This window comes from Rhodamnia argentea, chromosome 11 (genome assembly GCF_020921035.1).
Source record: "Rhodamnia argentea isolate NSW1041297 chromosome 11, ASM2092103v1, whole genome shotgun sequence".
Taxonomy (NCBI): Eukaryota; Viridiplantae; Streptophyta; class Magnoliopsida; order Myrtales; family Myrtaceae; genus Rhodamnia; species Rhodamnia argentea.
In genome coordinates, this window is record NC_063160.1 from 21,894,197 (window position 1) to 21,919,556 (window position 25,360).

A 25,360-nucleotide genomic window follows, 5' to 3' on the forward strand; every position below is an offset into this window, starting at 1 on the left:
CTCTTATAATTTTGTCTTTTAATTTTGCCTTGCGGTAAAAACACATAAAAGTAAAAAAAAAAAGAATGTGAAGTGAAACCGGATCAACAAGTGACCCAATTTCAGCAAACAACAATTTTGGTAAATAGTCGACCGTCCCACCGTCTGACTTGGTGGGATGATCGCCTTAGCCCATTAATCATTTGGCAACTAAAAGGGCTTGTTCACACTCGCATGACCGTCCACCATGCACGAAAACCGTTGATATGTGTTTCATACTCTTCATTCATAGGAAGGCATGGAGATTTCGTTCCGGATGAGCAAGTGGGAATTTGTAGAGGCAACCCCCCAAAAGCTCAGAAGGCTTTTATAGCTTGAATCTGTATTTTATCGGTAGATTGGGCTTAGCCCTCCGGCTACCTTATTACGACTTCACTCCAACCATTAGCCCTACCTTCGGCATCCCCTTCCTTGCTATTAAGATAACTCATGAGATGATCATCTTAAGGTGATCCTTTTGTAGATGGATGCTCCTACTAGACACGCAATCTTTGAAGGATAATCTTTTAAAACCCTTTCCTTTTTTTTTTTTTTTACAATTCCCTATTTTAATTTTAATTTCTTATTAATTAAATAAAGAGATAATAACTATTGTTTTATATAATCAGTTTCTCTTGTAATTGAAAGTTGTAACAAGATGTGCTAATTATACTGAAATCATTTACAAAATGTAGCTCTAATTTAAGGACGAAACATGATAAGTCTTATGTCTTGATTTATTTCTCGTCTTTACTCTCTATCTCGTAGTGCTTATGCACCTAATCCTAACATAAACAGGATGTATCCGCAACCAGGTATAAGATTCGCTCTCGTGATTCTCTTGCCCGCAAAAAAAAAAGAAGGAAAAATCGTAGGTATAAAGTATAAAAGAACATGATTAAGGGATCAAGATCAGTTTAACAGGTCCCATAGATAGGGAGTCACAGGTTACCCGTAGTTCCCTCTCGCGGCGACCACGACATGACGGCGGCTCATAAAGAGCCCCTCCATTTTTCCCGTGGGAAGCAAAAAGAAAGGGAAGCTAACGTGTCCCAGGTTTCGCATCGGCCCATGATTCAGCACTGAAGTTAATGCTTTTATGATGTTCAGCGTGTCTCGATCGGAACTCACGCTCAAGTTCCGGCCGCTCGGGTGGGCCGCATCGCCTGATCTACATGACACGGCGAAAGATTTCCTATTTTTCGGGTGGATCGAGAGCTATCCACAATTTCCTTCACGACCCAAATCGAACTCGGGAAAGACAGAAGACGTATTTACCGATAATGCCGACTGCCTTGCTGGTTGTGAAAGTTACCGCCTTTAAATTCATTCTTAACACATTGAAAAAAAAATAAAAATCGCCCGAACCAGCTTTACCGGCCACGGACAATCTGGCTTTTGGGGTCATCAACCCCGTTCATATGCCAAATGCATCATAGACAGATGAACACTTAATCTCATAGAGGCTCCAATCCAACCCAAGAGACCTCTATCTGGTTAAAACCAAAAATCTACCGCTGATTTTTCTTCATTAGGAAAGAAAATGATGAGTTCCTTAACCGCATCGATTTGTTTTTGTATGGCCGCCAAAAAAGAAAGAAAGAAAACCCCTTCAGCTACACTCAATTCAACATCACTTCCTTTCTCTGATGATGCTAGGATGGACATTGCATTACGGATTAACTTGTCAAAAATTGAGAAGGGAAAGAAAACTTGTAAGGGATTATGGGAAGACGAACTTATCATGTGGACACATACTGTACAAAGACGATCGATAGTACGATTCTATGTGCCTTGCGCCCCTTCAATGATGCCCTCGCCTGAGCACAGACAGGAATCCACCTGATTTCTCCCTCCGCCGATCCTCTCCGTCATCTCCAACCTGTTCACGTCATAATTAAAACTCAGATTTTTGCCCAAACAGGGATACAGCTCTCTCAGGCGAGAGGTTAGGATCTCGCCAAGGTTAGGGAAGTAAGGTCCTTGGATGACACAAAGTTTGATGAAAAGCAAAAACAACATCCAATTGCTAGCTCGAAAAAAGGTGGTCATGTTCACATGTTTTTGCTTGCCACCTTAGAAATTTTTATAGCTAACCATGTTCACGAACGTTGAGCATCAGTAATCACAATATGAGCCACCTCTGCAGTCTGCAGACTACCAACTCACCTCCTTTGCAATTTTGTGCAAGATAGTTGTTATTTCAGAAAAGTCGGGCCTTAAAGTTGGATCTTGCTCCCAGCATCTCTCCAGTAACTCCACAAGCTTTGGATGGGTGTCTTTTGGGATTGTAGGTCGCAGACCCTGAAGTATGGGAAATAAGATTTAATAAAGCACAACGCTTAATCAATAAAGAAAAATTTCCCTCCCAAAAAAATTAGAGGTAACAAGGAAAACTTTCCGGCTAGCAAGGACTTTGCATCCTGACTCTTGATGTGATTCGAAATAAAAAGCAAGCTTTAGCAATAAAGAAAAATTTCGCTCCTAAAAAATTTACCGATAACAAGGAAATTTTCTGCCAAGCAAGGACTTGGCATCCTGAATCTTGATGTCGATGAATAACTCATAAACATGATTTTGCCTAGCCTAAGAATTTCATTGATTTGGTTCCGAAAGAAGGACTCCATGCAGAACTCCGAGAACTTCACAACAATTTAATAGAACATAAAAACTGACTAGCTGATCTGGCTCACTCAAAGGTGAGATGACATTAGAACATTATGAGCACTAGTTGATATTGTACCTTCTGAACCACTCCAACGGCTGCTTGCAATGGGGTTAAATGCTCATAGGGAAGCTGGAACACAGAAATGCAACATATCATGACAAGGAAACAGTTGAAGCATGCTGCATAGAATAATTGAACTCAACTCATATTACCTTCCCTGTTAGTAACTCCCACAACACCACTCCAAAGCTGAATATGTCAGCTTTATGATCATATGGTTTGTGTTCTATTACCTTCAATGCAAAACAGAATGGATGTAAGAAAATACTGCATTAGCATATCCGGAAGATGAAAAGTAGTACTCTCTCTATATTCCCTAAATGTGAGGGTCCAAGCTAACTACATGATTAAGGTGATTTCTAATGATAAAGATCCTCAAAAAAATGTCAAATTTTAGAAAATCCCAGAATGGCCCACCATTGAAAAGTGATGAATTCAGAGAATTTATGTACAAGTAAAGAAATCCACAGAACAAAAGGCAAAGAGTAATGAACAAGATCAACACAATGGAGGCAAAAATCATTGCTAAACAGCTTCACATCAAAAAACTTCATGGGAATAACCTCAGGAGCCATCCATCTGTATGTTCCAGTTTCTGCAGTCATGACTCCAGATTGTGCTTTCACCCTAGCAACCCCAAAATCAGCAACCTTAACAACCTGCCGAGAAAAGCCACAACAAGACAATGCATTGGAAATGACATACTTTCCATAAGAGGGTGTTTAACAAATACCCAACAAAGTCCTCGAAAAAATAAAGCAGAATTTCATAGTACTTTTAGCCTGACACTGATGTGGGCAGAAAAGAATGGTATTAGATCAAAACACCCTAAATGACCAAAGATAATTTATGAATAGGTATTTAGGGTCCCAGCATTTTGTTGCTATGGACAATCCAAATTATACAAAAAAATAAAATAAAATGCAATAAGACTCTTTAGCAGATAAACCATGAGCAACTCAAAAGCTGACATGATCAATTGTCTTACTTCATTTTCATCCATCAATAGATTGGCAGCCTTCAAATCCCGATGAATGATATTATTTTGATGCAAGTAATTCATTCCCTTGGAGACATCAATTGCTACTTTCAACAAGGTAGGAAGCTTGAAAACACCTCTCTGCTTATGAAGATAATCATATACACTTCCACCAGACATAAATTCTGGGAGAGGATGAAAGATAAAAAAGCAATCTCAGAAAGAGGATAGACAAGAAATCTCGAAGTTAACAAAAAAACCTCCCATTCTGAATTATGACCTGTCACAATGTACAAGCTTGGAGGTTTTGTGCATGCACCAATAAATTGCACAACATTCTTGTGCCGCACTTTCCTGAATGATAACAGGCTTATGAGAAGATGCTGAGAGACAAAACATATTTATCTATCCGAGAGCTGCCAGATAAGTGTGTGCAGAATGGAGATGAAGATAGAGGGTAAGTTCCACAATCAACATGCAATATGGACTTGCTCACAAGACACATGAGGAGGAGAGAAATAGAAGAAAATTTTCAAGACTGAGAAACTAGACATACTGCTTGATTTGTGATGATTTTGAACAAATACAACCATATAAGGAATTTTCTTCCAGAAGGCCGGTTTGCCAATGCTTGAACTAATTGAGAAAGGAGTTTAACCAAGTGTACTCTCTATTTTGTCTTGCCTTTATCGGGGTATTCCCACTTAACGTATACGCTCATACTGTTAGCTCTCCTGTGGTAGTAACGGAAGTAAGCTGGTCACAAGTGGATTCCAATCATAGTGAGTCAAGCTGCTTTCTTTGCTAAAATTTAGGAATAAAAACAGTTTTCTGTCTTTATCCATAGATCCCTTACTCATAAATGGGTCCAAAGGTTGGATGTACTAATACCCCATCACACCCATCCGGAAATCTTGGTTCAAACTTTACTACTGGGTGAAAAGATGCCTCTTCTTTGCATGTATTACGTTTCTTCCTCCACAAGTATTGGAATAGTCTTATTACTCCAAAGAAACATATTACCATTTTTTCAAAAGGGAATCCAAGATCATTATTGTTCCTATATAATTCTCATATATGTGAATACAAATCTTTCTTTTCCTCTGTAGTCAATCTTCTCAATACTTAAGCTCATGCATACACCACGGTGTAACCAAAAATGCAAAGAACAAGCATTCCAAAGAGATGGAAATCGTGTAAAATGCACATGTTAAATTACAGGCAATACGGTAACATGCTCAGGCGCCAAAAATGTTAAGCATGCATGCATTCACAAAAAATGCACAGCAATTCTGATTGAACCAACGGGAAAAACTAGCGAGTGAAGCCCCAGGCTAAAGTTACAAACCTCAGAATAAAAACTTCTTGTGCAAACTCTTTTTGCATGTCTGAATTTACACGTTCAGGCTTCAGAACCTTGATAGCCACTTCTTGACTGCAGTATGAACCTTTGTACCTGTGGTTCCAACACAAAGGTTACAGCACATCTTCACACTATAGTTTATCTGTCTACGAGTTCATTTACTTACAGGTCACCATATGAACCAGATGCAATTTTGGTTTCAAACTTAAGACATCTTGGGTCCAGTTCCCAAACATCAGTTCCATCGCTTGGTATAGAAACATGATCAGGTTCCAATTTGATGGCCGTCTGTGGAAGTTCATTTTTGGGAGAACAATGTTCTGGCCAAGATTGTTTCTGTAATGCAAGGCAAAATGAGAAATCAGTAGGATGTTCACACTTACACTCAAATGAATTATCTTTCAAGTCACCAATCCAAATGGAAAAACAAATTCCCGAATCCTGCATGTCTTTGGTTTTAACCACTTGTTAAGTCAGAGAACAGCTACGGGCCTTCCACTGCTACCAAAGTGAACAGTTTGCTAACTAGCATCCCCACAAGGAAAAACGATTACATCAACAAGTCTGACATGTTTACAAGGTGGATCTTCCCCAGAATGTTCAATTCTCAACCTAAACCACATAAACAACAAAAATGATGTATTTAAAGATGTCACTGGGAGAGTACCCAGAATTGGGAGAAGATGGAGGATCTCCCTTGAAAATCCATAGCAAGAGGTCAACCGAAAATATTCATCTCCATTCAATCAAACACAAACAAATTTGCCAAGGGCGACAACCAATTTCTTTTACCTTTACAAAAGGAGCTGTTTAGAGCATAATGACAGCCATTTGAACCTGATTATGATTAGAGAATTTATACCCGTTCGATCAGTGGTAATTGCACTGCATACCTCTAGTGAAACAGCAAAGTCTACTTCACGTGAACTAATATGCAGAAATGAGGACAATGTAGAGAAACACTGAATAGTAAAGTTGCAATGCACAATAATGAACTTCCTTTTGTGATGAGTGGTATCATCCTTCTTTGGTCCAAAAACTCAAGTTGCCAATTGGTATAATTTTCTGACATTTTAGATGCACAAAACATTGAGTCTTTCCTTTTTTTGATACCACTGATTAAAAATCTTGGTATGGAAAAACTTAGAGAATCACCTCGATCTTAAAAACTTCCTTTTCCAGTGCAGCTCTTAGATGATCCGTCTCCTGCAAGTCCAAGTGTTCCCTTTAAAATCATGTTGTGCTTTTTAGCCATAGTCGAAAAGATCACTAAAATGGGACATCCAACTTAAGAATATCATCCAATATAAAACTCAAATGAGTGAAAACAATTCAACTTACTTTCTATAAAAATAAATGAAAACACTTTTGAGGCAGAACTCGCCGACAGAACAGCTCTTTTGTCACACAAATTACAGTTACACCTTCTACAGCTTTGATTATATATATTTCTATAAGGCTTGTCTAGATGAATACATTAACCTTTTCCAGTGGACAGACACTGTTAAAATGTCTGTAGACAAAAAGGCAAAAGCTCCTAAACCTGACAAGCCCCCCACAAAAGGTGGGTAATTTTACTTGATGGAACAACGACACATATGCAATTGTCTTGATGTAGACTATAAAACATAATTTTCATGGATAGATACCTCGTATGGCCAACCATCAACTACAAAAACATCCAATGAATAACCATCCACTGTGGAAAAGGCATGTGCTTCTTGGATGTTCAGCCCAATATCAGCAAGTAAGGATGTCAGCTGCAAAATTTTCACACAAGCAATAAGCTTCGGCAATTATAGATATCACTAACAATGACAAAGAAAGTAATTTCACATGATTCATGCATCACATGATAGAAGCATTGTCCAATTAAATCTGACACTTAGACTGTAAGGTCCACTTCATAAGCATATTCATCAAGCAAAACCGGACAATCTGACTGTTAAAAAGTCCAACCAAAAAGCTTAAGCTGATAGGTGGAGGGAAACCACATGAATATAAAGAGGATTTAGGACCCATTGTCAAGCGATATGGGACAATACTTCAACAAGGATACATAAATTGGATCCCCTTTTGCTAGACCGTTATTTCAGTTAAACCATGCAATATCGTATGAACAAGTGCAACACTCAGTATGATACTACAGTCATAATCGATGGTATTTAGAGGACATGATAAGCTTCCTCCGAAGCAATGCAAGAACTTGATGAAATGCATTTTCCATCAAGACAACAACAGAACATAAATATAATAAACAGAAAGCCAGCCCATAGTAAATGTGAAAGGGAAAATATACCACCATGCAAGACCATATCAATTGAGCCTGTGTTCGAGGCATTTTCGGCAATATGCCACCATGCAAGGGAAAATATTAGTTCTAGGCTACAGTTGACAAATCACCTTCATAAATGAACGGAGGACTGACAGTCAACCTACAGCAACAGGTATAGCCAGTCCATGGTAAATGTGAAAGGAAAAGCAGTAAAGATCCTCTCTTTCTAAGATCAAGATAGAAAGAAGGTAAACATTCTCTAAAAACCAAAATCAGGTACCTGACTGAGAAGCTTTGGCTTGTCATCGGTTGAAAAGGTGATTTCATGCATGGGCCTACATTGTTGATCATGTACACATTTTAGTTGCACAAAAGAGTTGATAATGAAAATATCTCCACAAACTGAACTAGCACTAGGTAGATGGTAAAAAGGACCATCACACATTGGCTATCACAGGGACAGTTAAACATGCATAATGTGTATGAACAAATCTAGCATATGTCATCTAGGCATCATATGTGCTCAAAATTATTCTAATAACTCAAATTTAAGCCCTGGAAGCACTGAGGTTAAAAAGCAAGAAGGACAACAAAGTGTGTCCGCTGCAAAAGGCACTTTGAGGCACTTTAATCACCTGATGGGGCTACCAGAAGGATTAGGAAAGCTACAATGAGAAAATTAACCTACAACGAAGATTTTTGTCAAGCTCAGTCATTCTGGAAATCTACAATCCTAAGTTACTCGGCTTAACGACCAACATTGGATTAATAGGACGATAAAAGGGCTCATACAAGTCGCTTGATGTCTCTTAAAAAAAACTTTAGAAAATAAAACCGAGGAGAAAGGGCGCATATAACATGCAACAACTACAGCATGTGCGATGTCAATACAAGACAGAAGCAAAATCCAATCATTATTCCCGGAGAAACATCACTATGGGGTATAAAGTATCCTTGACATAATTGCAATGGGAATTAGTTTAACAATTTACAATAAATGAGCTAGCTCAAGACAGGAGTTCTCACCGAGAGTATTGTGCATTAGCATGAACGGAGCTATCGCCGTCTTTAGCAACGGATTTACTAGCTTCAAGTGCAAGAGCTTCAAGATTTGGTGATGAACCAAAGGCAGGTGGTGGATGAATGCTGATTGAAAGATTAGAGTAAGATGTCATTAGTATCAAAGAAACGATAAAATCTAAATGGTAAAAGCAAGAAGACATCAATCCATCTAGGAAATACTATCACTGAGTTCTTCAGTTATTTTTCTAAAAAGTCTGCAAGAATACCTTTGTCTACTGTGATGATTAACTGAAGTAAGGGTCTTAGATTCTTCATTTGAGTAATGACCTGAATGGTTGGAATCATTTGGATGCGCCTCGGATGCAGGAAGAACCTGAGAAAAGTTATTCCACTTTGATAAATCTGTCCATGGAAGTAATTCCTGGAAGAACTGCTGGTTATTTACCAATCAAGAAGCATCATGAAATGGATAGGTCTGAGAAAGTTAGGGTGCAACAAGGAAAGACTGGGTGCAGATCCCTTGCATATCATAAAGCCAACCTTTACTCTCGCAATTTTACAGTACCGAAACTGTCATACTGAGAGCAGATGGGAGGAATAATAAAGGAAACAGAGAGGAGGACAAAAGACGAAACTTGAGAACAGGCTATTCTCACTACTAAAGTCGGGCAAGACTACTCTGCTAGCAAGCAAGCAAGCAAATAGCAGACAGCGCTCAAATTCTACTAGTTAGCTTAAACACAACGATGTACCAGAAATCGTAGACCAAACTACTAAGGAACGCAGTAGCTTGTGAATACTTGGTTATAGAATCACTATGAACACTAGTCAAGACGGATGTGCTACATAGCATTCGCGAGTTCTCAATCTACATGCATGACCAGCTACATGTCGCATGCCCTCGATATTTTATAGATGTAATTGTATCATAGTGTCTGAGTCCTTTACCATGAAGATAAGCAGATCTCAACTAACAATCAGGAGACGATCAACCCAACTTACCTGTACCAGTCGAACTTCAATGGCCGGTCTATTAGCCGGATCGTGAGCCAAATGCAGCAACCTTTTGTGCATAAGCACGTCTTCTGCCCGCTCCACATTGACATCTAAGGCATATCTGTATGCGATCAAAGGAATCACGTCTGCTATCAGCCTGATAATAAACACAAACCGACGGGCTATCGAACACGGAGAAATCAAGACTGCCATCTAAGCTGACGGAAGAGACAGGAAATGTTCTTGCCCACAAGAAGGAAATATCGAAATCTCAATGACCCATGAAGTGGAATACGAGTCGCTGAAAGATCTAAACGATAAAAATAAGAGCACCAGCCAGTATCTGGAAAGAGTAAAGTAGAGGCTAAGAAGAGAAAAGTTGAATAACGAGTAAAGCGCGTCATGGGTATCTTCTCCATTTTCCAGAACTTAGTTGGCGATACTTCACCCACCAATTCACGTGAAACGAATCCAAACCACAGAAAACTCGAGCTCACCCGGATGAAGCGAACTCGGAAGGCAAATTCGAGAAATCAAAGACACGATAGAGCAAAACATAAAACGAATCCACAATGCAAAAACTCAGCGAACCCGACACGGATCTCCGAAAACAAAAATCCAAAAAACAATCAGCTGGAAAAGAAAAAGAAGAAGAAGAAGAAGAAAACTTGTCACCGCCCGTAACGTGCCGCGCGAAAACATCGAGCTACGCACAGCCCCTATCCATAATGCGGGCACAATACGGGACGGCGAGACGCGACGCGATGGAACGGAAGACCCGAGCGAGTTAGGATAGAGAAGGTCACCGAGTGGGAAGGCGATTGAAGTGAGCCCAGAGCTCGTCGTCGAAACCGGGGCTATGGGGCTCCTCGAGGTCCGCGTCCTTGAGCCGCCGCAGAATCTCGTTGTACACCTCCAGCTTCCGCCTCTGCTGCCTGTTCCCCGCGGGGGAGGAGGAGGACGACGTCTCGTGGACTCTGCTTCCACAGCTCTCGCTATCCTCCATCGTCACCATGGAAGAGCAGACAACGCAGAAACGCCCCGCACCCACCCGCCACGCACACACACACCCCCACCCCCAAAAGAAACCAAAAATGCGGAACCAGACAGAGAGCGATTCCGCCCTTTTCTTTTGCCTTTTTGGCTATTTCCAGATACCCACGTTGAAGCAGATTAGCCGAGTTTAAACGTGGGGGAAGAGGAAGATCAATGGTGGTGGGTGCAAAAACGTAAATAAAGGGGGAGTAGAATCGGACGAGGTATCGTCTCTGCGCCTATGCTCTCTCTCTCTCTCTCTCTCTCTCTACGTACATTGCCGACTATAATGGCCATGGAGGTAATTTTGGGTGGGTGGACGGGGCGCTGACGTGGACATTCTATCCGAGCTTTACCAATTTCGGATTTGTTTAATTTTGTTTCGGGGTTAATTTGATCGACTTTATTTTATGTGGAAAACCTAGGGTGAAGGTGGAGATTATTGATGTCGTTAATCACGATATCATCTTTGAAAACCCAAAAAATTAAAAAAAAAAATTAAACCTAGATTGTACAATGCCATGTTATGCTCATTTTTTCGTGTGGTTGGACTCGATTAGTTTCTACTTTCTAGCAAAGAGATTTATATTTACATGATTTCGAACTCGGTTAAGATTGGCAAAATATTAGTATGGTGAAATTATCTTTTTGCATTGGGCGAGAATGTTGCATGGCTTCTCATTAGGAGATTAACCATCGATTTCGACTTCTTAGACAATGGGAAAACTTGACCCCCCCCAAAAAAAAAAGAAATATTGCAAATCCTCTTGAATAACTTACTAACCGCATTTTGACCCAAAAAAAAACTTACTAACCGCATAAATCAAGTAAAACATGAGTCGAAATCTCCTTAATAATCTAAATAGGGCGTCGAATGAAAAGAGAAAAAAAAATTGTGTAGTCGACGAGAAAAAATATAGAGCGCGGATTGTGCAGCGAAATAAAAACGGATAGGTCCGATTCTATTAGATACATGCTTGCTTACTTCTCATCAACTGCTGTTTGCATGCAACATCAATGGTTTGGACAGAATACGAACAGTTGAATCGATGTGATATATAACACTTTCGAAAAGATCGATGAAAGCAAAACAACATAGATTTTCTACGGAATCAATAATCTGTTGGCGACTTTACATCTTAAAGTAAACATAAAGCGAAATGTAAGAGTTTTGTCAAGTGCTTAGACGCATATTAGCTTTCACCTAGGGTGTGCTTATTGCAAGAAAAATACATGATTTGAAAAATAATTTCTTAAAAATAATCTCTTATATCGCTTATAAAATGAACGAAAAAAAATCATTAAACGGTTAGACATAAATTATTGTCGATGATAAAATATTTTTCTATCAACTAATTATCTCAAATGATATAAAACAATCATTTAAGAAAATCAAATTATTAATTTTTTTTCTTGCCAAACAATCGGAATATAAATTTTACCCCGCATAAAATTCGGACCACCTTATTTGTCCAACTTCCATTACGGCCGACAAACAAGATGTTTTAACTTTGCTGAGCTCTCCCCACTGAAAAGGCAACCAAATGACGGAACCGGATAAGATAGCGGCGGCAAAGACGATAATGCCCCTGAATAATAGCAGCAATTGCAATGAAAGACCGATCAGGGCCGTCGCTAAATTGGTCCGAAGCACGAGCGGAAGGCGGCATGCATTTTTCTGCAGTGTCTGAATAAATTACGTGGCCCCTCCCCGAATGGGGGAGGGGGAATAATTGGTCCTTCCACGAGGACAGATAAGTAATTGCGAGCCGAGAAGATCCTTTTATAGTCCGAGGAAGATGCCCCCTCAATAATACCTTCGGATTGGGCCCCGTCTTATCGCAGGGGGGAGAGATCCCTGACATTTCTGTCAAAAACCGAAAATCGAATCGGCCCCTGAATTTAAAGCACATTCATATTTTTTCCCGATTTGTGACAAGTGTACTGAAAATTAAAAAAATTATCGAATTCGACCTTAAAACTTTTAAAAAGTTGCAATCAAGCTATAAAACTTATTATCATAGTGCAATTAATTCATAAAATTTATTAAATTTGCGTAACCAAATACTTCCAATAACTCCGTCCAATTTTTTTTTTTATCAAAATAGTATTTCATTCATTTCCTCGAAATAAAATAAAGAAATATCGCAATTTAATTACAAATAAAAAAAATCTCGGATAATTTTAAAACAAAACGAGCTTTAAATAACAAGAGAAATCATCGGAATAATATTATGGGTCATATTATTGTCACAAAATCGATGGTCAATCGCCACATTCGTCTTCGGTAACGAGCACACGCCGAGATCTCCATCTATTGCTATGGCTTTTCCTTTCGATAATGCGCGTCTAGGTTTGGTATTTTCAATACCATAACCGAACAGAGTAAAAAGATTGAATGAGCACGGATATGACACCTGTGAGAGCAAAATTTTAATGAAACTCCTATGATCTTTTTCGAAATTGGACTTATTCACCAACGAAATCCGAGAAAAGTGAAACCCCGAAAACATACATCTAAAAAAACCTCAAAACTAAATTAGATCGGAATAGAAATCTCCCCAAAACGGGATAAAGAAGCTTTTAGATTTAGACTAAATCAAAAGAGAAAAACTCCCAAACAGGAGGAAGGCCAAAAAGAAAATAGAAAACCAAAACAACTTAAGAAAAAAAGGGAGGGGAGAGAGTGATCTAAGTGGAGGTAAATGTCCATTAACTGCTTGCTTCTTTTGTTGGGACAAGCGTGCCCATTCCGTAGAAGACCAATATTAAACGAGATTGGAGGGAGGCCCGCATCGAATTGAATCGAGCGTTTCAATCGCTCTTCATGACGTGGAATGATCGAGGACACTGAATATTTGGTATATATAATGCCCGATAAAGACGAGGTAATCGCGACATTCGAATCGAAATAAATTTTAGACGTACCGAATTGAGCTAGACAAGGAGGACCACGAGATGGACCGAGAGACGACGTGACTTAACATAGAGGAAATTCGGATCTCGACGTGCTCATATGCAATCTTGAAAATCGTAAACAAAAAGGTATATGTAGCTGAGGTTCATAAAACTGCATACTCAAATCTGAACCGTCGAATCTGGTGGATCCTTCGCATTTGAAACGCCTCAATCCGACGGTATTACTATTATCACGGGACATCAAGTGTCCGAAGAAATTTTGTGACCTTTCGCAACTATTTCATGACATGTCTTTTCCCTTTTGTCCCCTTTTTCGTCTTTTGCCACGTTATGTCCCTCCCACTGGACCACCATCTTGTGATTATCAACTCTTTCTTTTTCTTTTTTTTCTGGTTAAATTACCGGTTATTCTACGTTATCAATTCTTGTTTGAGTTAGTAACTTGCGTTTATTTGATTTTCTTTGAATTTACTAATTTTTGTCATTTCTAACGGGGAAAGAAAATCATCTCGTCTTGTACGAATTTTTATTAATCTTCCTTATCATTGTGTTAAATTATCAACTACCATGTACAGTTACCAACACTATTTGAGTGTGTACCAACTTCCATCGATTAAGCGATAAATTGTTTTTTGAGTTAGTGGCTCCTAATTGAGTTGCTTATCAAGAATTAGTCGTTATATTTTTTTTTCAATTTATCAACTTTTATACGGAGTTGCCGCTCTTATTTACCTTACTAATTTTGTAAACTTACCACCCATCTTTAGTAATTACTTACCTCAAGTAGCATGAGTAATAACTTTTCTCCAATTATGTTGCCGATCAGTCTTCTGTTACCTACTCTTATTTGAGTCGGTTGCGCCAATGTATATTTGGTTTATAAAATCAACAACTTAACTAATCTATTTCGGACCAAAAACTTTTCTCATTGTTTACCAATTATTATTTACTTTTCTTATGAAGATCTTAAATTTGTCAACTATTACATGAAATTACCGACTTTTTGTGTAACTTATTAACTTTTCTAAGATTAGATTATCAATTAGTTTTGGGTTATTAACATATTTGAGTAACTTACAACCATTACCATTTATTTTCCTAAACTTATAAAATTTTCTTTAGTTACCTTTTCTATTTGATCTTGTTTATTAGCTTTTTGAACTCACTAACCAACCTTAATTTCAATGCTTACCAACTTTTCTTCGATCATATTGCTCACTAACTTGCATTATCAACTCTTATTTGAGTTAGTAAACGGCATTTATTTGGTTATTTTATGTTACTAACTTTTCTTATTTGCGAGGAAAAAAAAACTTATCTTATATTCTATAAATTTTTATTTACCTTTCTTACCAGCACCTCCAATTACTAACCATTACATGAGATTACCAACATTTTCACGTGACTTATCAACTATATTCCGTTTAAGTAACTTTGGGTACGGACTCTCATTTGAGTTGATTAATAATGTTGATTTGCGCCATTCTTTTGGAAGAAAAAAAAAACTACCAACTTTTATTTACCTTGGTTAGCAACCAATTTTTACAGTTAAGTTACCAACAAATTTTACGTTAGCAACTTTTATTTGAGTTAGTTAGCAATGTTTATTTGGTTTGTCTTTTTATTACTAACTTCTCTTATCTCAAACGAAAAATACTTATGTTATCTTTTACTATTTTTTATTTACTTTTCTCACCGGCCCTTTAGATTTACCAACTATTGTATGAAATTATCAACATTTAATTGAAAAAAAATTCTCATAAAAAATAAGGAAACGTCAATAACTAACTCAAATGAGAGTTGGTGACCCAAAAGTAGTTGACAGCTTAATATGAGAAAATTTGATAAATCACATAAATTAGAGTTTGTAATTTCACACAAGAGTTGGAAAATTCAAAGCATAATTAAGAAAGATAACTGAATTTTGGAAAAAGATGAGAAAAGTCTGAAATTAACAAAAAAAAAAGTTTGGCAAGTAATTCAACCGAGATTGGTAACCTAAATGTTATATGGTCATTTGATGGGAGAAAAGTTAACGAGTGACGCTAATTTAACTAGTGATATCGGGAAAGATACGATAAACGTAAGGGTTGCTAATCAAGGAAAATACAAATTAGTATCCGCCATTAAATTAAAATTACGCATTGGCAACTAACTCAAACGAAGTTGGTAACCTAGAACCAATAGATAATTAATCCAATGAAAGTCGATAAGTCATTCTAATTTGGATAGTTAGTCAAATTCGAAGTTATACAAATAAACTATGGTAAGTAGAAAAGTTGGTCATTTGCAAACTATTAAAACAAGTTCGACAAACCTAGCCGAAAGGATAGGATAGCCCTCCATGAAGATATACCCGAGCTTCTCATGCAATTTCTCACGAGTTCGAGTGACGATAATTGCGTAGTTCCTTTGAATACGTTGATGCGTACATAAGCTGTCAATTCCTTCTTTTCCTTTGATAAACTCTTGTCTTTCTCCATAGTTTGCAACATAGCTTCGAGAGCTGCATACCGTGGGACATAACTCCACTCGAAAGCATTCGTGTTTAGATTAATTTTTGCCGGTTGAATGTAATAATCTCTCCAGTAATAAGATGGTCGAATACGGAGCGTAGGGTTTTCGAAAGACAGGTGACGAAAGTGCGAGTCACGGAGGAAGATCTTTTATTCGGGGTCAATTCCGAAATTTCAGTCATATATTCGAATGCAACAGCAACATAAAGTACAAAAAGAAGCATATTCGCATCACTTCTCAAATCCAGACTCCGAGTTACGTCAAATGCGTCATTCGGACCTAACTTAATCGAGGCAGTAATCTGATGCGGACTCGTTCAAAATGAACGAAGAACAATAAAGCGAAACTACAATATTATAAAGCCACTCTCGCGAGTCTAGCAACGGAGCTCGTACTTCTTTTCACTCATGGATAGCAACATAGTACGATTTTATATATCACAAAAGTAACACGCATGGTCGTACCAAAAAGGTTTATTCTCGGTTTATTCCCGATCTGAGGGGCTCGTCCAACATGACAAACGGATTTTAGATTAGCTTCATAGCAAATCCTACCCTAATTTAACTACGAGAATAAATTTTGCCCAATGTCCAAGAATGACGACATCGTGTTGCTACCCCCATTGGAAATCTCAATCGTAACTTAAATCTCTCGTTCAATTCATTAGATAAGATGCTGATAATTTCAAAGACAATTCATTTAAGTAGTAAGATACCCAACTGCTGGGTAATTGCTGGAAGACCCGATTCATGGGGAAGGCAATTTTAAAGTATAATAATAATAATAATAATAATAATAATAATAATAATTTATTATTATTATTATTATTATTATTATTATCTGATTTTAATGCATGCTTGATTGAGACGAGGAAACTCGACCTGATGAGGCGGGTTTGACTTGCTTGGGAGTTCGCATCGCGTCCACAGAGGAAAAAAACCCGCCGGGCTAGGTTGGCATAGTGGGCACGGGGGCCGACGTGGGATGATGACGTGGCCGCGACCCTTGGAGGTGACGAAGGGCCAGGTTTAGGGGAGCTGGGCTGCGGTGCGGCAGGGGCCACGAGGGCCACGGTGGTCTCCCGACATTTTCACTTAAATTAATTGGAGGACGAATACCGGCAAGCCGCTGACTTAGAGCGCGCATGACAATATCTTCTGCTAAAAAAAAGACGTACGATAACATGATAAAATTTATCTGAAATAGATATTCGTTTGGTAAATATTGAAATTTTTTACTTTTAGAATATTATTAAGACAAAATTTTTTACGAAAAATTATTGATTCTAACCTAAAATGCATGTTATTAAAAAAATGTAAAATGCAAATACTGATGGATTTATGTATAATTTTTCATTTAATTATTTTATGTAAATAGAGACCAGTTTTATGGAGAAAATGCTATTAATGAATACGATGGCTGAGCTAGTATATCCACGTTAAAAGCACGGTTAGTTTTCGATGCTTCCTCATCTGTATCTCTAACATGGTTTATGTTGGAATGGGCATAGTATATAAATCTTCTTGGTGCCTGAATCGTCTCTAGTTCAAAAGTGCGTCATGATACATTCGGTAAACAATTCTGCCGTCACAGCTTGAAACGGTCACAATTTATCCAGAATGCTATGCTTCACCTTTAAGAACCATCTACACAAATATTGCATACAAGTTTCCCTGTTAAATCTATTAATCCAACAAATCAACAAAAGTAATGCATCTTTAAGTGCCAAGTCGAATGCAGGAAATATCACCATATGACCTTGGAAATGCCGGGATCTTTCCAGAGGCCTTTATCGGACCTTAGCCAACTCCCTCGCCCAACACAAGTGCAGCTACTATCGAGAAATTTATTCGTAAAGTTAAGAAAACTCCGGGGTCTAGATGAAAAATGTTACGCAAGTAATAATAGTTAATATTCTGTTAAAAATTAAATGGACACACCTACCCAAGAAAAAACAAGAAGAAAATTGAAAGAAGCATGAAAGCTTCAATTACCTTGCATCAATTATCTCCAACAATCTGGTATGGTACTTGTTGATAATCTATGAGAAATTTCAAGTAAGTGTATCTGAAAATGACATTCACATACCTTGTATAGTGCTTTGAAGGGTATGAAGAATATCGACAGACAGATACATACATGTATTTTGCCTTTTCAATATCAAATTTCATTGCTTTCAAGAATCTGAGAAACAAGACGGATGACTTGTGAAGTTCAAATACGGCAACAACAATAGTACAATTGTGTTTTTGCGGGATTGCTCGGTCCACTTTAAGATATTTGCGGGATGCTATTTAACCAACTTGAGTCATTTGCTCTGTCCATTTTGCCATGATTGTGTTTTTGTGGGATGCCATTCAACCGAATCATGGAACATTTATTTCATATAGTTTGTCATATGATACAAATTTAGTGAAAAATTATCACAATCATTTTCATTTTTTTAAAATTTTATTACGTTTTTTAAAATTATTATTTTATTTAACGGCTGAAGGAGATTCGCGCCGGCGGACGACGGTCACCAACGGCGGATTGTCTCATTCTGATTTTAACTCACGGAGGGAAGTAACTTTTTTTTTTCACTTCTGAAAATTACTCAAAAACAACTTCTGTTCAAAAGTTGAAAAAATAAAATTGCTTAATGAAACGAATTTCTACTCAAGAAGTATTTTTAGAGCATAAATTCTATTTCAAAAGTGTTATCATGTGTGTCCCGACTTATCTTCGCATATCGGTTGCGCGCACGCACTCATCAACGCTTTTTTAAAAAGAGGCAAATTGCTCTATTTAAAGCACAAGCTTTCGTACATTTGAATTCCGATAAGATCTTACGGGCGGCCCTGCGAATTTTAGTGACACCGATCGACTTCGACGGAGCACACGAGCAACACGTGAAAAACACGAGTAGGTGGCCGTGTTTCCGTCGTCATGAACTGAAGCTCGCTCCAAACAGTCGAATGATGAAAAGCTTGCTCGAAATAATTGTTCGAATCTACTGGACGCGCACGGAAGAGAAGCTCACGAGATAAGCCCGTGGGTGGGGCCGCACCCGACCATGCATACGTGTCATCGGGGGGGGGCCCGGGGGATGAGCCTGGCCATGCCAGCGAGGCGGCGAGTGGGAGCCGCGCTGGTGAGACTCGACGAGACGAAGCACGCAGCAACACGCGACTTTGCGGAGTTCCGCCCGAGGTTAACCCACGTTTCCTGGTCGTGTCGCCCTTTTTTGGATATTTAATTACAACAATCTTAGATTAACTTATCCACCCACCCCTCGGGACAACATCCAGCTGCATTTCTCCACACTCAACAACTTTGCAGATAATTTTTTTTTTGGGGCAAGGACTTTCCAGATAATTTTGTTTTCGTTATGTACCATAAATTTACGGATTTCTTTATAATTGAAAAAAAAATCGGGTCAAAAGAAGAAGGATAAGATGGAGTGGTAATACATGTGGCAGAAGATGTCATTTGCAGAAAACGAAGTTTAAATTAGGTCCCCTCGAGAATTCATTAGTGATGACTTTACTCGCTACTCTTAATATATATATTTTGGGGAATGAATAGCTCTTGCGTGGCTGAAATCCTAGAAAGAAATAAAACACCTTGAAAATGTCACTATCCAGAGATGTTGATTAAGTACATGTTGACATCGGATGATAATTATTGGACCCGTGCGATGGCAATTAAAGAGGAGTTTCGAGGTTGGTAATCGCCGACCGGAAAAAGAGACACGATAATAGCGATCGAATTTGCTGAATTTATCTTTGTAATGTATAAAATTGCCGCCACTATGTTTCGAGGTTTATTCAAAGCTTAGTCCGAAAAAGAATGCTAAAATAATCGGAAGATAAGGCATGCGTGCTCGGATCTCGACAGACATTAATCGGAGTAGCGGTTAGAACGGGCTCGTCGGCATCGGCTAGAGCATAAGAAATGTGCAAGGAAACTCAACGCTTATAGCTTGCACCGGTTCGGATGGGGACGTTCACATGTCGCGTGATCAGATGTTTATTCCACGCTTATTTCGTAAGAAAGTCGGTACGACTGAATATGAAAAGAGAAATGCCGAAATTGTCCAGCGTTTACTTATCCAGCTCCTAGTTTTGCATATTTCAAATGGCGCAAGGTTGTAAGAACCCCAAACAGAGCACATGCTTTGAGAATGGAAGGATTATTCTCCGATTATTCTCACAGTAGAGCAAATGGGTGGACGCGAGACCGTGAACCCGTCGCGTAGGATGACTAACTTTTTTAGACGTTAATCACGAATTTATGTGTTAAAAAGTAAACTAATCATAGTTATTCTGCTCTACTTATTAGTTGTTGGGAAATGAAATCATTATCTTAACCTACACAATCATATAAACAACCAGGGCATGGGCGATACACGTGGCCTCACCCGCTGCCATCATTTGTTCATTAATTTTCCTAGACATTTGTTTTTGGTACGTCGGATTGGCTGTTGATTTCAAGCGCCCCCCCCCGCCCGCGCCTCTCTTCCTTTATAAGTTGCAAATTCCTGAACAAACCAATTAGGTCTACTCCTGCTCACGGGGGCGATGTGCATGATTGATATACCGACAAGATTAGGATTTGATTCGAATTGATTTTCCATTTGCTCAATTTAATTTAAGAACTTTCCTCTCTTTTTTATTAATATTAACAAAGGTGGCGCAAGACATGTGTACAAAATACGAGAACAAACATTTGAAACTGAAAGGAAAAGAGAGTTCTCATAGTTAGCCGGGGTACCGGAGATTTTTAGAAATCGAAGGTCACCCGCTTGAATCATGTGGGTTGCATGCGAGCTACTCCGAGTGGGAATGACTCGTATTGATCAAAGCCCGAGCTTGACCGGTTCATTAGACTTGTATAATGTTTCACGAACTTGTGAATATCGAGTCTCTAAACTGGTGCCCAGAATTATTCAAAAAGAAAGAAAAGAAAAAAGAGAAGGCGAACAATTGGTTGAATAAGGTCCTACTGATGAGGGGCGAGGATGCCAGCCACAGGGACAAGTATAGCCCTAGGATTGACAGGTAAAATCAAGATAACATTTGAACCGAGTCAAGTTGATAGAGTCATGCAAACAGCAAACATGAGTAGGAGCTTAACTTCTTTGCATCACATACTCGATGCTCCAAATATGACCGGATCAAGATCAAGTATCGAATTTTGATAACCAAACTATCAATGAACTTGATTTTAAGTGTATTAAAGAGGAGCTCGAGCTTATTAAATAGGGATGAGCAAAAGAGCCGGACTGAACAAGGAAGTGTCCCGGTTCCTAAATATTGGGTCCTAGCTGTGGATTAGGTTTTAGTTCTGCTGTTTTTTTCCCCTTCTTTGGGTACTTTGCTGTGATTTGCCGAAGCTTCATATCTGCGAATATTTGTGGTTGAAGATGTTAAACTTTTTTAGGACACAAAAACCTTAATCTATGCTGAAACGATTGACAATGCGGATGCTCGTTTGAAGTTGATATTTCTGTGTGTTACTTCTCTTGGGCCCTTTTTTTTTTTTATTCACTTCTCTTTGGCTTGTGTCGCGACCGATTCCTAGGCCTACTCGTGAACCGTACCGAATCGGTTCTCGGATTGGTCCAGAACTAGGTAGGCCGGTTCCCGATTCCACAAGTTGAGAACCGACTTATCATGGACTGATTACCCCTCGTAGTAAGCTTGAATATCTTTCTATATACACTTATATTCCGTAAACCTCTCCAGCGAGTATTAGCAAGTTTGAGATTGACAAGATAGTTGAGTAACTTAAACGTTAAAGACGCCGTCTTGACGATACATCGAACGTGGACGTGCCGTGTTGAAGTCACTTGCATGATCAATTTAATTGGCAATAATCATCGACTTATTTTACTTATTTGCCTTGTTTATTGACTTTTTAAACTTACTAACTATATTTGAGAAATTACTAACCTTAATTACAGTGATAATTAGAGATAATTAGCACCTTAGTCCATCTTCGTAGTTTGCAACATAGCTTCTACCTATATGCCACAACAACTAGAGGGACGTAGATCCGCTTGAAACATTGGTGATTAGATCCATCTTTGCGGGTTGAACGTAATAATCTCTCCGAGTATTGAGACGGTCGGAATGCAGAGCGTAGGGTTTTCAAAGGACAAGTAATGAGCGCACGAATTATGTAGGAAGATCTTTTTTATTATTATTATTATTATAAATTTGGGTTAGTTGCGGATTCCCATTATGTATGAACGTGACAATCAATATAAAAAAAATTATTAGAGAGAGAGAAGCATATTCGCATCACTTTTGAAATCTAGTTTTGAATTACGTCAGATGTGTCGTTCGGACCTAACTTAATAGAGTTAAAAATTTTATTGCAAACGTATTCAAAAAGCGTGAGGAATGGTAAAATGGAATCATTCTCGCCAGCCTAGCAACTCGGGCTCGTACTGCTCTCACTCGTCGGGTTTTATCGTAGTACAAGTTCGACGCCCATGGTCGTACCAGAAGGGTCTGTTCCTAGTTTATTCCCTGTACGAGGAGCTCGCCAAACGTGACAAGCGTACTTAAGATAGCTTCTTAACAGTGGATCGTTGCCCTAATCCAAGAGTGATCTTTGCCCTACCCGTTGTAACTCTCGATATTATTTTAAAATCTCTCGTTCGACACGTGAGTAGCAGAATACCAATTGCTGACCAATCGTGGGAAGCGCCTGTTCATGGGGAGTGCAAGCTTAAATTCGAGCAATTAATTTCCGATTTGACCACGGGTTTGATGCGATGAGGAAGCTCGGGTTTGACTTTGCTTGGGAGTTCGCGTCGGGTACATTTGGGGAGTGTTTGGTTTGAAGGGCACGTGGGACGACGTTGGATTATGACGTGGCGGGCGGTGACCCTTGGAGGTGACGAAGGGCCAGGTTTAGAGGGAGCTGGGTTACGGTGCAGCAGGGTCCACGAGGACCACTGTGGTCTCCCCCACATTTCGGTCAATTACTGGCCAAATCCTTGATTATGGACAGAAGCCGCAATCAAATGATGAAAAGCTTCCTCCCCAATCTCGAGAAATACATGAAAATAAAATAATCAAAATGAAATCCGTAATTGTATCTTAGTCCGAAAAGGGAAAAGAAAAGAAAGAAAAAAATTTGCTCAGGTTTGCACTCGCGAGATGTGGAGAAGCTCACCATAAGCCCCGTGGGTGGGACCGCACCCGATCACGCTGGCGTGTCGTGGGGAGATGAGCCGGACATGCCAGCGAGGCGGCGAGGGGGGGGAGCCGCTTGTCGCAGCCGGTCAAGACGAAGCGCGCAACAAACAACGTGCGGCTTTGCCGACTTTCGCCCATGTTGCCTGGTCGTTCCCCGTTCTGTACTCTGTTAAACTGCATTAAACTAACTTATCCCCGCTATCTGCATTTCTCACCTTTATTTAGTTTTTGTTTTCATGGGATAGCACCAATTGCGGATTTCTTTTTATAACGTCCGATAGAAGAGGTCACTGAAAATCATATTGCAGGGAAAAAAAAAAGTTTAATTAGGTCCCTTCGAGACTATATATCTATGTTACGCAAGAATTCATCGTGATAATTTATGCCGCGGTTCTTATGGATCTCACTAGATCTGTTGTGCAATAAATAACCCTTGCGTGGTGGTGGTGGCTGAGATCCTCAAAGGGAATGAAACACGTTGAAAACGTCACCTGTCTGGAGATGATTAAGGATCGTTGACATCGGATGATAATTATTGGATACATCCGAAGAAGTCGGGAGTCGGTAATCCACGACTAGAAGAGAAAAGACAATAGTAGTGCCCCGACTTTATTAGGTTTATCTCGATAACACGCCAAGTTGTTGTCGATGTGTTCAAAGGTTTATTCTAAGTTTATTCTGCAGAAACGTTAAAAGTAATGGAAGATAATTACCCCGATCTAGATACGCATCAATTAAAATAGGATCGTCAATGTTAGCTAAGGTGCATTGAATTCAACGCTTTGCGGCCCACATCGGTCCAGATAGGCCGTTCACGTGTCACCCGATTAGAGGTTTATTTCGCGCTTATCTCGTAAATAAGACGGTACGATTAAATATTTTAAAAAAATGCCGAAGTCGTCGTACGCAAAACGGAGCTAAGCTCCTAGTTTTGCATATTTCCATGGCACAACGTTGTATGGACCCGAATAGAGCATATGCTTTCGCAACGGAAGGTTTATTCTCGGTTGATTCTCCAGTGCGAGCAAATGGGGCAGCCGCGAAACCATGAAGGCGTCACCTAGGGCTAGGAGTAGGACGACAACTTTTCCAGACATTAATCATGAATTCATGTGTTAAGACTAAACTAATCTTAGTTATTCTGCCCAACTTAGTTGCTGGGAAAAGAAAATCATTATCTTATCCTGCATGATCATAGCAAGCGGAAAGCTAGAACAATCATCAAGATAATGGCATGCCAAAAAAAAAACAATTAATCTAAATATCTATGCCTATGGAGGATTTTTTTTTTTTGGGAAAATAAGTTTTATTTCGTGAAAAATGAATGATTTGAAAAATATCTTCATAAAATGATTGCTTATATCGTATACAAAAATGAACAGGCGAAAAGCATTTTCATCGTTTATGAAAATATCGAGACATAAATTGTTATCGATAATGAGAATATTTGCCGTTTATTAATTATTTCAAGCGTCTTTTTTTAGAAAAATATTTTTCGAATTATCCCATTTTTCGCGAAACAAACGAAACCTTATCAAGCAAAACACATAATGGGGAGCCAAGACAAGAAATTGTTAAAAAAAATAATTCATAACATTGATTTCTTTCTCGCGTGCAAAATAAATATATCGAGAAATTAAATTACCACATAATAAAAACTCGCGTCGAGATTCACACGAATGTCCGAAAAGGAGAATTCATTGAATGTAGACGCCTTCCTGACCATATATCGTACACGGACGTACCATATTTGAAATCACTCACATGATCAGTATTTAACCAATGATAATATAAAGGATTTTATTAAACGGCAACGATAAACTAAGATTGTAATAGCAATCGTATGTAAATTCATTGGTAACTTCTACAGAAGAAGAAAAATAGTATATTATGGCTCTATTTATTTCGAGAAAATTGATGCTCGTACTTTCGCAAAACAACCACCCCCCGGAGAAGAAACGTGGGTGGCCTACTACACTTCAGCCCTCCGGATTCCAAATTCGGGCCCACATCTTAGTTCAACATCCTAGCTTGCGTGACGACACCGATCTAGAGAAGGTGTTGGCCCAAGCCCAATCCCGGCCTGGTCCGGCCCAATCATTTCCAAGCTTGGATCTATTCTTCACACATGTGATTGTGGGGGCAAATTAAGAAGAGAGGTATCATTTAGGGGGTTGATTGGAAAAACCGGAGAAGTACAGGGACGGGGTCAAAATGTAATTAATTAATCCCTCAAACGCGCAAGTTGATCCACGTTTCATTGCAAGTGCTTCCGTAGCTCGAAGTCCAATCACCTGTAGATGTTCTCGGCAGA

The 25,360-nt window shown here is 39.0% G+C and overlaps 1 protein-coding gene across 2 annotated transcripts; it reads right to left on the reverse strand.

Moving 5' to 3' along the window:
* Positions 1-1,635: 1,635 nt before the first annotated feature.
* LOC115735576 (serine/threonine-protein kinase STY46-like) lies at positions 1,636-10,681 on the reverse strand. Of its 2 annotated transcripts, none has more exons than XM_030666875.2 (16): positions 10,189-10,681; positions 9,389-9,503; positions 8,653-8,759; positions 8,390-8,509; positions 7,644-7,698; positions 6,738-6,848; positions 6,244-6,294; positions 5,255-5,424; positions 5,074-5,181; positions 4,006-4,079; positions 3,735-3,910; positions 3,310-3,408; positions 2,899-2,979; positions 2,762-2,815; positions 2,188-2,322; positions 1,636-1,900 (listed from the first exon to the last, which is right to left on the reverse strand). In XM_030666875.2, the coding sequence occupies exons 1-16, from the start codon at positions 10,395-10,397 to the stop codon at positions 1,823-1,825; spliced, it is 1,743 nt and encodes a 580-aa protein (XP_030522735.1). In that variant the 5' UTR covers positions 10,398-10,681; the 3' UTR covers positions 1,636-1,822. The 2 variants fall into 2 exon arrangements, with proteins under 2 accessions (XP_030522735.1, XP_030522737.1); XM_030666877.2 differs by having other exon boundaries at positions 3,310-3,405; positions 10,189-10,679.
* Between the last annotated feature and the right edge of the window lie 14,679 nt (positions 10,682-25,360).